Source organism: Cynocephalus volans, chromosome 3, assembly GCF_027409185.1.
Source record: "Cynocephalus volans isolate mCynVol1 chromosome 3, mCynVol1.pri, whole genome shotgun sequence".
Classification (NCBI taxonomy): domain Eukaryota; kingdom Metazoa; phylum Chordata; class Mammalia; order Dermoptera; family Cynocephalidae; genus Cynocephalus; species Cynocephalus volans.
In genome coordinates this window covers 186,968,772-186,983,635 of record NC_084462.1, presented here as the reverse complement: position 1 = coordinate 186,983,635, position 14,864 = coordinate 186,968,772, and the positions used below count along the sequence as shown (strand labels likewise).

General features: G+C 46.1%; 1 protein-coding gene across 1 annotated transcript; it reads left to right on the top strand.

Annotated features, from left to right (window-relative positions):
* The first annotated feature begins 1,574 nt into the window (after nt 1-1,574).
* LOC134372899 (disintegrin and metalloproteinase domain-containing protein 21-like) lies at nt 1,575-6,776 on the top strand. Its single transcript, XM_063090200.1, has 2 exons — nt 1,575-3,774; nt 6,637-6,776. Exons 1-2 carry the CDS (start codon nt 1,575-1,577, stop codon nt 6,774-6,776), a joined length of 2,340 nt encoding a protein of 779 aa, XP_062946270.1.
* The last annotated feature ends 8,088 nt before the right edge of the window (nt 6,777-14,864 follow it).

The window sequence follows — 14,864 nt, the reverse complement described above, 5'->3', positions numbered from 1 at the left end:
GGGACTAATGGTCCTGCTGCTGCAGAGAGCCCTGGGTCAGAGAACTCATGGACAGCATGAAAACAATGCAGCAGGAAGAAAGCCTGCCTTTCCCACTGAGCTGTAGCCCTGCTCCTGGAGTTGGAGGATGGCGGATGCGGGTCCCAGGGTCTGTGGCTGCTCTTGTGACCACAAGGACCTGGTGCCATCATAGCCCCAGCCCACTCTGAAGGGCCACTGGGGGCCACATACAGGGTGTGCTAGGGAATGGAGCTCTAGCCCTACAGGTCTCCCGTGAACTCAGTCCACCCTGTAATCACAGTTGGCCACCGTCTTGTCTTTATGGATTGGAAAACAGGATCACAACAAAGTGAAGAGCAACCTGAGTGCCCAGTGAAGGCCGGAGGAGCCCTGGTCCACAGGGTAGGGGCAGGGGAGAAGATAAAGAGACTCACCCATGAAAAGAGGGATTTGCAAACGCAATATGGGAACTTACAAAACCTAGAATGACCAGAATGTCAGACCAAGATCCATGAAACTGATATGAATGCCCCATGAACAGCTCTGCATGCCTTGCTGGGGTGTCCCTCAGACCCAGCCACTCAGTATGAACACCCTGCATTTGTTTACACATTCCTAACTCAGGTTTCATAACAAAGAAACCCTCCAAAGCTGTGAGGCATATTGTGAGTTGTGCACAAGCCAGTCTAACTCCACTCCTGTCTTTGCCTTTAATCAGTTCAGTTTTTATAACCAGTAACCATGAGGAAACCCCAAAGCCAGGAAAGACCCACAGGGAAGGGAGAGAGAGAGCACCTGGAGCTCCCACAGGGTGAGGAGAAGTCTCTGTTCCCAAGAGATGGTGTGAAAAATTCTCCTAATTCAGGGAGATCCAGGTAGAGTTCTCGGAAGGCTTCTACATAGTCTTGGAGAAAAACTGACCCTGCAGTAACTGCTGATCTGGTGACCCCAAACAAAGCGTCAAAGCAAAATACGAAAACATCAAGTTGTTTCCAAACACATGAACTAAAAATCAGAAAAATACATGTACATTTACAGGGACAGGAAAAAAAATCAACACCCAACTGGGTAATATTTACAGTGGATACCTTCACATGCCAAAGAATGAGGAACTGTGACCCACAGCAGAGAGAAATATGAACCCATAGAAACAGCCCCAGTGTGACATGGGTAGCAGAATTTGTAGACAAGCTCTAGAAAATGTAGTAACTGCATGGTATATATTCAAGAATCATAAGAAAAGACGGATCCTGGTAAAAGGACTCACCCGTGCCCCCTCTCCCTTTTCCCTTCCAGGTGAGCATGCACAGACGTGACCCTTGCTCTTATCCCACCTCCAGCCCAGTTGGCAGATGGCCCAGGGCCCCCCACTGCCACACCCTGGGACTGTTGCCTAATTCCCTCTGGTTGTCCAGGTAACCAACATGGGCTGGGATGCTGGGGCCTGAGGGGCCTTTGTTCTCTGTCACTCTCTCCTTGGCAGGGAAGGGGCCACTGCAGACAGCTCGGCCCTGGCTCCACTGAGGACACTCCCTTTAACCATTCCCTCCAGACAAACACCCCTGAGCTGGAGTATGAGGCTGGCAGAGGGACAGGTCGTCCTCAAGGCCGCCGTCTGGCTGCTCGGGCTCTGGGCGCTCCTGGCTCCAGTCCAGTCTTCTCAAGGCCGCCCCTCATGGCGCTATGTCTCCTCAGAGGTGGTGATTCCTAGGAAAGAGATGCACCATGGCAAAGGCGTTCAGGTGCCAGGCTGGCTCTCCTACAGCCTGCGTTTTGGGGGCCAGAGACATGTCATCCACATGAGGCGCAGGAAGCTTCTATGGCCCAGACATCTGCTGGTGATGACTCAGGATGACCAAGGAGCCCTGCAGATGGATTTCCCCTACATCCCTCCAGACTGTTACTACCTGGGCTACCTGGAGGACATTCCTCTATCCATGGTCACCGTGGACACATGCTATGGAGGCCTTGAAGGGATCATGAAGTTGGATGACCTCGCCTATGAAATCAAACCTCTCAAGGATTCCAGCAGGTTTGAACATGTTGTTTCTCAGATAGTGGCCGACACCAATGCAACGGGTCCTATGTATAGACTAGGACACCGGGAGGTCATAGACCCCCTCTTCTCTGTGGCAAACACCAGTGGGGCACCCAGGCTCTCTAGCACATTGTATTCATCCCATGAAGCCATTGTGAAAGGCCACATACAAGCTGCCAATTCAATCTATCGTATATTCAACAACGTTACATCATGTGTAACGTATTTGATACGTATCTCCAGGCTACTTGACAGCTTTTTACATAATTTGCATTTTGGGTACTATTTTTATTTGATGACCATTTATGATCAAAGGGACCCAGTCTCCTCCTACAATGATTTTAGAGTGCCAGGAAGTCCAATGTATAATTATTATAAGCAAGTCTTTTTCGATAATTATCAGCCTCATTCATCAGTAATAATCATTAAAGATAGACCACATGAAGCTGACTTTGAGCCGGATGATTATGGCCTGTGCTCTGCCACTGGCCTCATCTTTACTGGTGAACTAGGCAGACATTATTTATTGTTATCTATCATAGTAACCAATCAAATTGGGAGAACTATTGGCCTTAGTTACGATTCCCCTGAGGACTGCGTATGCCAGAGAAGGACGTCCTGTATCATGTTCCGATTCCCTGGACTGACGGACGCGTTCAGTAATTGTTCTTATCAGCATATTCAAAACATAGTAAACCATCGACGCTGGTGCGCTTTCCATCAATCCCGGCATGTTATAAATGAAACAGACGTTCGTTGTGGAAACTATAAAGTGGACAGGACTGAGCAGTGTGACTGTGGCTCCTTCAAGCAGTGTTATGACACTCTGTGCTGTACTAGTGACTGTCAGTTAACACCTGGAAGCGCCTGTCATGTAGGAGCTTGCTGCACGAACTGCACCTACTCTCCTATTGGGACTCTGTGCAGACCTATCCGAAATATATGCGATCTCCCAGAGTACTGCCAGGGTGACACCTTTACATGCCCTGATGACTTTTACATGCAAGATGGCACCCCGTGCACTGAAGAGGGCTACTGCTATAAAGGAAATTGCACAGACCGCTCTATGCATTGCAAGGAAATCTTTGGTGCACACGCTCACAACGCTGATGAGACGTGCTATAGTATAAATACAGTAGCCAACAGATTTGGCCACTGTTATAGATATGAAGAGTCCTTCGCTTATGCTCGTTGTGACGAAAGAGACAGGATGTGTGGGAGGCTGCAATGTACGAACGTCACCCACATTCCCCGATTACAGGAACACGTCTCGTTCCATCACTCTTTAATAGACGGGGTCCCCTGTTTGGGGGTGGATGCACACCGTTCGACAGGGTCATTAGATGTTGGACACGTGAGAGTGGGTACGCCCTGTGCTCCTGATATGTTCTGTAAAGATAACCATTGCAATGAGACGATGAGTTCACTGAATTACGACTGTGTCCCTGAGAAGTGCAGTTTTAGAGGAGTTTGCAACAATAGGAAGAACTGCCACTGCCATGTGGGCTGGGACCCTCCACTGTGCCAAAGAAAGGGTGCTGGTGGGAGTCAGGACAGCGGACCCCCTCCAAGACGAGTGCGCTCGGTAACACAGAGCAAGCAAGCATTGGTATATTTGAGACTGGTCCTTGGTCGTATTTATGCCTTAATAGCTGTATTGCTTATTGGGGTGGCCACAAACGTGCGATCTATAAGTACCACAACGGTTAAGGAAGGGACATATTCTGAGCCTGAAGGTAAAAAAATAAGAAATACTGAGCCTGAATAAAGGATAAGCCCTGACCCTGTGAAAATGTGAAGATTATAGAAAGATCATTCGTGAATAAGAACCAGGAGAACTGATGGCAAAGCTCAAGAACACACTTGTTGAAGTCTGCAGGAGACACAGGTCTCCCTCATGTCATGGGGGAAAGGGAGGCGCTGGCCTTCTGACACCGTCCTCCTTGACGGGGCTGAAGCTCAGTCTGAAATAAATCTCTAAAAACCATGCACTGGTGTCTTCTGCATCTTTGTATAAGTCTTTAGGAGCCCACACTGAGCCTGGGCCTCTGGTCAGGGGAGGAGACCTGAGTCAGCAGCTGGGTCTTGACGTGAGGTCGCTGGTCCCACAATTAAGGGAAGTCATCACCAACTCCTTTAAGGGCACATTCAAGACATTTCTTCAAGCGTGTGCTCTTGAGCACCGAGGTGTCCTCGTTCCCTAGGTAACCTGTGCTTCTCTAAATCCACCTAGATATATCATATCACCTCACCTTCAGTATTTTGCCCACAGAAAACACTGTTTTATATTTTGCACAATTATTCACAGTTGTACAAAAGCAAAATACATTTTTGCATAAAGATGACAGGTTTATAAAGTATACCTTTTAGGCCATGTAGACCAGATTGCCCCATTTTCAAACATTCAATGTTCCTTTAATTATAAATATAGTCATCTATTCAGCTTTTCAGGGTGATGTAATGCAAACACGACCAAGAACAAGCCTTGAACACAGTGGATTCCACAAACTAATCTTTCTTGGTCTGCTAGGAGCATCTGTATTTACCACCCAACTGTTCAAAAGAGAAGAAAACCTGCAGCCCGTCTCCTTCCAGATGATGAAAGTTAGAAGTCGTCTCCCCTTTCCAATCCAGTCCTAACAGGAGGCAAAGAGCTGATGTAGGAACTTTAGCCGAGGACAACGCCAATCAAGGCACACACATGCACACGCACCGCACAGGAAGAATGCCTGTGGTTCCACCACCCGCAAATGAGATCAAAAGCATCTCACCATTTCCCCCCAAACCTCCACACACATATGCAGGTACTAGGAGACCAAGTGGAGAGATTAAAAGAGCAGGTTAAATGTAAGCTCAAGTGTATTTTCCATAATGTGCAAAAATATATCTCTAGTGTTGATACTCTTTATTGGAAAGAGATTTCCTACTTTTATTTGTTTATTTTTTACTTTCAACCTTCAGACTGAAATAATAATCACCCCATGAACACAAGAGTAAAGTCACAGAAAGAAAATAGCTACATTAGCATGAGAGTTTAGCTTTAGTTTGCATTTGTGTGGTTAAAAACAATGACTGGTGGTTGAAAAAGGAAGAGGCTGTTGCTAAAATCACCTTGTGAAAGACGCGCCCATCCAACCAGGTTTTTTTTTCCACAGAAAGTGTTAATTGCTTTAAGAGGCATGTATTTCTCATGTTTGAAATGTCCTTAAACTCAGGTGGATCTAGGATTTAGTAAATGAAATGAGTGACTAGGCTGGGAACTTTTGGTCCAAATTGAGCTGAAACTACTAAGAGACTCTGGTCATTTTATTACAAGACTTGAGCCGAGTATAAAAATCACTTCAAAGTGTTACTAAAGGTTTCGGGTCATGGTAGGGCAATCAAAATAACAGGAGTTTCTCAGGTTGACTGTTCGAACGCAAAACGTTTGGAATATTTATGACTTATTTCTTTCTTCAGTCCAGTGAACTTGGCTTCCAATGTCCCTTCCCTGCTTAATGTTTGTGAACATAATCACGTGTCGAATAAGCAACATGATGTCAGACACCACGTTAGATAGAGATTGGCCTTGTACTAGTTTTCTATTGATGGTGACAAAGTCTCTCTTCTTGGACAAATTATATTCAGGCTCCTCTGAGCCCTCTTCTCGACCTCAACATTGGAGTTCATATCTGTTTCTACAGAGGACACACATTTCAGCAAGGATCCTGCTAAGTCAGATTGCAGAGAATGTGCCACCTTGACACTTGACTCCTGCATTTCTGATTTAATTCCTCGTCCCCATCCCGATATGTGGTCACACAGGGCTGCCTTCAGCAAGACCCTGTTAGTGGGTTACAAAACCCTTGCCACCAAACTTCGTATGTCTCTTATAAAATAATTTTTACTATTAAAAGGGCACAAATAATAATAAAAAAACTTACTTTTTAATTTTTACTTTCTCACTGATTCAACATTTACATCTCATTGACTGAGTCATTCTCAGAAGGAATCACCTGCACCAAGTGCTGAGCTGTGTGGCCAGCAGTCTCTGTCCTCCTGCCTTCCTTCTGCTCGGTGGGTGCCCTTCCCCTCCCAGGGGACCACCAGGTGCTCTGTCTGCAACTCGCAGCCACACACGCTGTTGTGCTGGCTAATGTCAGCACACATGCTCTGACACGCCCCTTTTGTTAGTGGTTTTTTGTTTTTATTCTTTTAACTTATAAAGAAACAAAATTTATTTCTTGACATTTTGGAGGCTAGAAAGTCCAAGGTTGAGGTGGTGCATCTCATAAGGGCCATCCTCCTGGTGGGGACTGCAGAGTCCTGTGGTGGCACAGGGCATTGCATGGTGGGGGAACTAGAGCATCTACTTTTTTAAAATTTTATTTTACTTCTCAATATACATTGTAGTTGATTTTCATGCCCCTTTACCTGTTCCTCTCCACCACCCCCATCATATCTGTTTACTTGACTTAAAAAGTTCAAGGAAGTTTTGTGATTGTTGTTTTAAAAGCAGTCTCTTTTCACAGGACGCAGTGACACTCCCTGGTCACCCAGGCACGGTGTGGTGGTGGCCCTGGGTCCATCGCTTCCCGAGCTCTGACCCTCCAGTGCAGGTCGGTCAACTGAACGTTCCGGGCCCCCTCGGCGGCACCTGCCACTGGAACTGAGGAAGACACAGAGCCGAGGTGCGAGTCCGTCCGCGACAAAGTGCAGGCCGTTCCGAGTCTGCTTGTGCAGCGTGGTTTCTAGCTAAGCTGGCGCACGCAGTTACGTGTGCACCTGTCCAGCTTCTCTCCAGTCAGTGCATGTGTCCTACACTGAGGGGCGGACATCAGCCTCGAAACGGCAGAGCCCGGTCAGGTCCCCGCCCGCCCGCCAGGAAGCTGAGCGTTTCCTCCTCTGCGTGTGCTGTCACCTCGGGACGACGACTCCTCCGTCTCTGGGATGACAAACCTACGACTGGCCTGGGCGTCCAGTGCTGGCTGGTCCTATTGTCAGGGTGTCCCCTACCGGCCACCAACAGGAGCACAGCCAGGAGGCCGGCAGCCTGGACAGGTGACGGGGCTGCCTCCCCTGTGCCCAGGCACCTCCCGGGGACCAGGGCCTCTGAGTCCCGGCACGCCCTCCTGTCCTCTCCCCAAAGCCTCGGCCTCACAGCCCCTGCTGTGCTGGGACTTCCACGATGTGCTCGCCGGGCATCCGCCGTCCTCAGAAGCTCAGGACCCCTGAGTGCCTCATCTGTCTCCCCTGGCACCCCCTCCTCCGTCCCTTCCAATGTGTCTGCCACAGTCCTCAGCCACCAGGAGGCCGAGTCCCACATGGCCTCAAGTCCCTCTGTCCCAGTTCTAACCATCACCCAAACCCTGCTGCGGACAGGGATCCGCACCTCCCCCAGAGTGGCTTCTCCTCTCTGCTGTCGCTCCCACAGCTGCTCATTGTCAGCTCCGGAGAGTCTTGCTCGGTCCCTTCCCAGATGCTCCCAGCCTTGTCACAGGCACCACCCCACGGATGATGCTCCAGCCTTGGGGGTGCTCCCTGCCTTGGGGAGGACTTCGCGTCTGCCGTTGTGGGCCTCCAGGACACTGGCCCTGTGGCTCCTCACGACGTCGATGGGCGCCTGCGTGGTCCTTTCCACGCCGTTTCAGTTTCCTGAGGTCATCTCTCTGCCAGGACCTGCCCTTCACTCCAGCTCAGCACTAGTGAACACCTCACACCCAGGCTTTCCCAGGACAGTGGCTGCCAAAATTGCATTTTCAAACACCGACTCTGTCTTAGCTCCTCCTTTCCTGCAGTGTTTATCCCTCCACACTCCCTGCAAAGCCCACCCAGTCCACGTGGACTTGCGCGTTCTCCACCCTTCCCTGCTCACTGGGCCAGCACAAGGGCCCTGGCTTCCGGCCTTGGCACAGCTAGTCCCGTCCCCTGCCTGTGCCCTGTGCCCAGGAGGTTGAGCACTACCTTCCCAGAAGAAATCCCGCAGGAAGGTGCAGATCACCCTCACTCCATCAGAACATGTTAACAACATGCAAACATCTTTCCCGTGACCTAGAAAAAAATCAATTTGTTGTGGCTAAAATCTCCTTTTTCTCATGGGTGGAACACAGACCAATGAATGTTTATTTGTTTTGTCTTTTTACTTTGTATTTGCATCTTTTGAAAGAACAGGCCTTGTCGAGGCCCACTCTCCCCTCCTGCCTCTATTAGCAGGAAGTGGAGGTCTGGGGACGCCTGCGAAGCAGGATCCCCCCAAATGGCTCTCGGGATGTCGGCTCTCACAGCAGCAAAGGGAGTCCCTAGTGTCCTTTTCAGAACAGAAGCTGATTCAGCTCTCTGCGATGGGTCTTGGGGTCTTCACAGCTGCTCCATAGGGGCACCCAGGGACTAAGTATCAGGTGGAATTAAGCTGGTTCTTTTCATGCCCAACTTCAGGTAAACATTGACCATATTTCTCCACAAGTTGACAGAAAAGTAACCAGAAAACTTAGCCTTCCTCTGCTGCCAGAGTTTGCCATTTCCAGGAGCTGCACTCCAGAGGGCCACAGGAAACGGGGGCATCACCTGCAAATCCACTCATCTTGCCTCCCTCAGGCTGGAAAGGTGCCCCCTTTCCCTGGTGGCCCACTCCCTGCTCTGCTCACAGGTGCCCATGACCTCCCTCCTTTCCTCTCATGGGTGCAGGGCTGGGGTGCAGGGCTGAGGGGAACTTCTGGGGAGAGGGCCCCTTTGCTCTGGATCAGAGGTCCCGATGAACTCACTGTACCTGTGCCTGCTCCCTCCAGCTTCAGGTCATGGTCCCTCCCTTTAATGAACAACCTCTGCTTAGACACTTGAGGGAAGAGGAGTGGTCTCACACAGATGCACAGGCCATGGGAGAGGAAGGGCCTGGAGACGCTCAGGGACAACACCCGCCACTTCTGCACACACCAAGTGCACGCCAGAGGCGGCACTTCTCCAGGGACTCCTAATTGATGCTTCTGGACAATCTCAGCCCCAGTCACAGCTTGGTGGGCTGGGGGCTCTGAGGAGGGCAAAGGGAAATGTGTCCCTCTGTGAGGGGCAGCTGCATGGGGCCTGTGCCCAGACTGCAGAGAGAAGATTCTCTCCTTGACCAACTCCGCTGAGGTTCCCTGAGCTCTCATTATAGTAGGCCCTTCCTTTTGATCTTCTGTGCTCATCTGCACATTGTCCAAGTTTAGCAAGAATCCTGGTCAGTCAGTTTATCTAGAAGCCTCCGCCCTCTGCATCTCATCGCTCTTAGTGTCTGATCAGGTTCCTCATGTCCCTCCACCCTGCATAAAATCTGATCACCCTAGTGTGTCCTCAGTAATTATCCCATCAGGTTGGTTTGGCCAGAATCCCCTGACCCTTGATGTTTACTTCTAGTAACATTCCATGCTCTGACTTCCACCCTGCTCCTTGCAATTAATCCCCACTTGCCATTGGTGTATTTGGAGTTCAGCCCAATTTCTCTCACCCGCTGCAAGACCCCATGGTAGTCGTTCCAATACCTGCGGTGAAAGTCCCTTCATTGAACAAAATATTTCTTCCTGGCTTTGCCAAGTGTCATGAATAATCTTTTGTTAATAGCAGAAACTGTGACCCTGAGCTGGTTGTCAGCACCACACTCTCCCGAGTGAGCCACAGGCCGGCCCAACCCTGAGCTGGTTGTAATGCACATATCTCAGGTGACTGTCCTTGTCCCCAGTGTCCTGTCCTCTCTGAAGCTGGAGAGACTAGCCTGGGTTGGGCAAATGAGGCTGTGCCCTCACAGACCCTCACCTGCTCTATTTCTGGAGGCCCAGCTTGCACCTGCTGGCATCCAGAGAGAGGGATGGAGTTCAGAGGACAGTAGCCACTGCACAGTCCAATTGGGTGGCATGGAATTGATCCCCAGGTCAGTGGCCAGTGATCTCTGCTTTTGAACTCCTGACTGTGTTGGCCCCTCACTCTGCATTACTGTGCTGAGAGGCACAGTGAGAACCCAGAGAGAACCCAGTCCCTGCAGGAAGGCCTGGGCAGCTGACAACCCTCCTGAGCATGCCCGTGAGGAGCAGCCTTATTCCTGTTGCTGGCTCCTCAGAGTCAGGCCGAGCAGCTCTTCCAAACGAGCCAGCCCACCTGTCTTCACCAAGCAAAACTCTCCCAATTCAGCCCACTTTCCTTCTTACTGTGTTTCTGATCTTCCTCGATTCCTGGATGAAGAATAAAGAAAGGTCATGCCAAAATCTGAAGGCAATGTTAGAGGAAATACACGTGTGTGCGTGCATGTACACATGTATGTGTGCAAGTACGGGTGCATATGTATATATATTCATTTATGTTTGCATGCATATAGGCATGTACAGGTGTCTGTGTGCATGTATGCATATGTGTTTGCACCTGTGCACATATACCCACATGTGCATATGACATGAATGTGTATTTGTGTGTATGGATGCATTTATGTTAGTGTGTGTTCATGTGTGTGCATGCATTCAGTCAGTTTATTTTTCAAAGATAACACTCCTCTTAGTGCCCAGGAGCACAGACATGACAAGGATCAATATCTATTATCCCCAGGTGGGGGCTGTGCTGGGGCAGGTATCACACACCCTCAGCCCAACTCTTCCCCCACTTCTCTTAGGGCTCAGTAGCTAGAGGAAGTCCCAGCTTGACTGACTCTTTAATGCCAGGACATGTCCAGTGGCAGACCCAGTGCCAAGGGGGCTGTGCTTGTCCCCTGGGGCTGCCTTGGCCAGGATTGTGGGATAAGGGACCCAAACCAAAGTCTCCCACCAGCCTGTGCTACTCAGAAAAGGAGCTGTGGCCATTGAGCCACATATTCTATGGGATATTATTAAGTGAACAAAAATTTGAATTATGGGCATTTCAGAAGGAGAGGAAACAAAAAAAGATATTGAAAACCTATATAATGAAATAATAGCAACCAACCATTAGCCAGAATAACAAAAAAGAGAGAAAAAAGACCCAAATAAATAAAATCAGAAATGTAAAAGGAGACATTACAACTGATACCACCAAAATACAAAGGATCATCAGAGACTGTTATGAACATCTATATGCCAATAAATTTGAAAACCTACAGGAAATGGATTAATTCCTGGGCACAAATTACCTACCAAAACTAAACCAAAAACAACTAGAAAACCCAAATAGATCAATAGCAAGTAACAAAGTTGAATCAGTAATAAATTGTGTCCCAACTAAGGAAAACCCAGCACTAGAAGGCTTTACTGCTGAATTCTACCAAGCATTTAAAGAACTAATATCAATACTTCTTAATCTATTTTAAAAAATTGAAGTGAACAGAACCCTGATACCAAGATGAGAAAGGACACACAAGCAAAAATAGAAAACTACAGGCCAATATCCCTAATTAATCTAAATGCAAAAATCCTCAATAAAATACTAGCAAAGTAAATATAGCAGCACATCAAAAAGATTATACAACATGATCAAGTGGGATTCATCCCAGGGACATAAAGATGGTTCAACATACACAAATCAATAAGCATAATACATCACCTCTACAGAATTATTAACAAAAAATCATCTTGATAGATGCAGAAAAAAGCATTTGGTAAAATTCAACATCACTTCATAATAAAAGCCCTCAACCAATTAGGCATAGAAGGAAACTATCTTAATACAGTAATGACTACACATGACAAACACACAGCTAACATTATATTGATCTGGGGAAAACTGACAGGAATGTCCAATCTCACCACTTCTATTCAACAGAGTTCTGGGAGCTCTAGCCAGAGCAATTTGGCAAGAGAAAGAAATGAAGGGCATTCCAATTGGAAAGCAGGAAGTCAAGTTGTCCCTGTTTGCATATTACATGATTCTGAATTAAGAGAAACCTAAAGACTCAACAAAAAAGCCAAAAGTCACTTCAAAAAATTGTGCTAGGAAAACTGGAGATCCATATGCAGAAGAATAAAACTAGACCCCTATATCTCATCTCGTACCAAAATCAACTCAACATGAATTAAAGACTTAAATGTAAGACCCCAAAATATAGAACTTCTAGAAGGAAGCATAGGGGAAACACTTCAGGACATAGGACTGGGCAAAGATTTCAGGAGTAGTACATTTGAATAGGCACCCAAAGCAACAATTAAAAAATGGGACTATATCACACTAAAAAGCTTCTGCACAGTGAAGGAAACAATCACAAAGCAAAAAGACAACCTATTGAATGGACAAAAATATTTGTAAACTATGAATCTGACAAGGATTAATATCCATAACATGCAAAGAACTCAAACAACTCAACAGTTAAAAAAAAATCTTACTAAAAATTGGGTAAGTGAGATGAATAGACATTTAAAAAAAAAACATAAAAATGGCCAACAGGTATAAAACAAAATGCTCAACATCACTAATCATCAGACAAATGCAAATAAAAACCACAAGGGGATATCATCTCATCCCAGTTAGAATGGCTATTATAAAATAAAATAAAATAAAATAAAAATTCTGGTAAGTATGCGTAGAAAGGAGAGCCCTTATACATTGTTGGTGGAAATATAAATACTGCAGTCACTATAGAAAGCAGCATGGAGATTTTTCTAAAAAAACAAATCAGATACGCTGCCATATGACCCAGCAATCCCATGACTAGGTATATACACAAACAATAGAAATCAACAGGTTGAATGGACACCTACGCTTCCGTGTTTATTTTGGCTTTATTCACAATAGACAAGAGTTGGAACCAATTTACATCAATGGATGATTGGATAAAGAAAATGTGGTGTGCATATGTATATATACACACAATGGAATAGTACTCAGCCATAAAAAAATGATGAAATTCTGCATTTGCAGCAACATGAATGAACTTGGAGAAAATTATGTTACATAAAATAAGCCAGGCACATACAGAGAAAAACTGCATGTCCTCACTCATATGTGGAAGCTAAAAAAGTTGATCTCATAGTAGTAGAGAGAATAGTGGGTACTAGACACCGGTGGGGGGGAGGGGAAAGGGGAGAGGTTGTTCAGGGGATACAAAATGTTAGAGAGGTAGGAAGCATGGGATCTAGTGCTCTATGCTAATATGGGGGGACTGTAGTCAACAATAAAATACTGGGCAACTTTGGGCAGCTGGTCGAGATGATGTTGTATGTTCCCAACACAAAGCGACAAATGTTTGAGGTGACGGATATACTAAGTACCCTGATATGACCCTTGCACACAGCATGAATGCACCCAAATATCATATTGTACTCCAATATGTTCTGGTGTCCTCAGGTGACAATTGCTGTTAATACTCTATATTTCAAGATAGCTAAAAAAAAGGATCTAGAATGGTATAACCACAAATAAATGATTAATAATTAGGTGATAGGTATGCTAACTATTCTGATTGGATCATTATATGATGGCACATCTGAATCTGGGCTTTCTCCTCTCCAGCTCACGGTCTGCTCAGGGGTCACTTTCCTCCTGGGTGTCAACCTCATCCTTGTCTTCCCCATGGAGCAGTGGCCCCAATGGTGGTGGGCTCCCCACCTAACAGTCAGCAGCTCGGGTGGCCACCTTCTTCATGGCTAGCATCTGCGCCCCCTTTTAAGGCTGTCTTCAACCTCATAGACATCAACAGTGTCAGAAATGTTCTGAAATCAGCAATGAAAAAACAGAGAGTGTCATATTGGATAAGAAAGAAGGACCCATCTATATGATATTTAAAATAAAACCACTTTAAATGTAAATATATAAAAAGGTGAAAATGTAAAGATGGGCAAATATATGCAATAAGAACGAAGACCTTCTGGCGTGTAAAACAGACACTCGGATCAGTGGAACAGAATAGAAAACCCGGGAATTAACTCACATACTTACAGCCAAGCAGATCTTTGACAAAGGCAACAAGAACATACATTGGGGAAAAGACTGCCTCATGGTGCTGGGAAAATTGGACATCCATATGCAGAAGAACGCATCTGAAGCTGTGCCTCTCACCACATACCAAAACCAACTGAAAATGGATTAAAGGCTTAAATGTAAGATCAGAAGCCATAAAATTACTAAAGAAAAACATAGGGGAAACACTCCAGGAAGCAGGACTGGACAAAGAATTTATGAACAAAACCCCAAAAGCAAAAGCAACAAAAGGAAAAGTAAACAAATGGGATTATGTCAAAATAAAAAGCTTCTGTACAGCAAAGAAAACAATCAACAGAGCAGAAAGACAACTTATGGAATGAGAGAAAATATTTGTAAACTATACATCCAACAAGAGATTGATATCCAGAGCATACAAAGAATTCAAACAACTAAACAGTAAAAAACTAAATAATCCCATTAAAAATTGGGCAAAAGAGATGAATAGACATTTTTCAAAGGAAAACATGCAATGTCCAACAGGTACATGAAAAAATGCTCAGCGTCACTGGTCATCAGGGAAATGGAAATGGAAAACACATGGAGATATCATCCCACCCGTTAGACTGGCCATTATTAAAAAGATGGAGAATAACAAATGCTGGCAAGGATGTGGGAAAAGGGGAATTCTTCTATACTGTTGGTAGGACTATAAATTAGCACAGCCACTTATGGAAAACAGTATAAAAGTTCCTCAAACAAGTACAGTTAGAATTACCATATGATCCAGCAATTCCACTGCTGGGTATATGTCCAAAGGAATGGAAATCATCATGTCAATGGGACACGTCCTAACAAATCTGAAAGTATTAAAGCTGTACAACGTCTTCTCTCAGTGCACATTATAATTAAGCCTAATATCAATAACAGAAAGAGAGCAGGAAAAGCCAGAATGCTTAAAAATTAAAACTCTTCTAAGTAACTCATGGGTCAAGGAAGTAATCTC

Coding starts and splice junctions, on each gene's coding strand:
- LOC134372899 (XM_063090200.1), top strand. CDS start 1,575: ATGAGGCTGGCAGAGGGACAGGTCGTCCTCAAGGCCGCCGTCTGGCTG. Junction 3,775..6,636: donor GACATATTCTGAGCCTGAAG/GTAAAAAAATAA, acceptor CCTCCAGTGCAG/GTCGGTCAACTGAACGTTCC.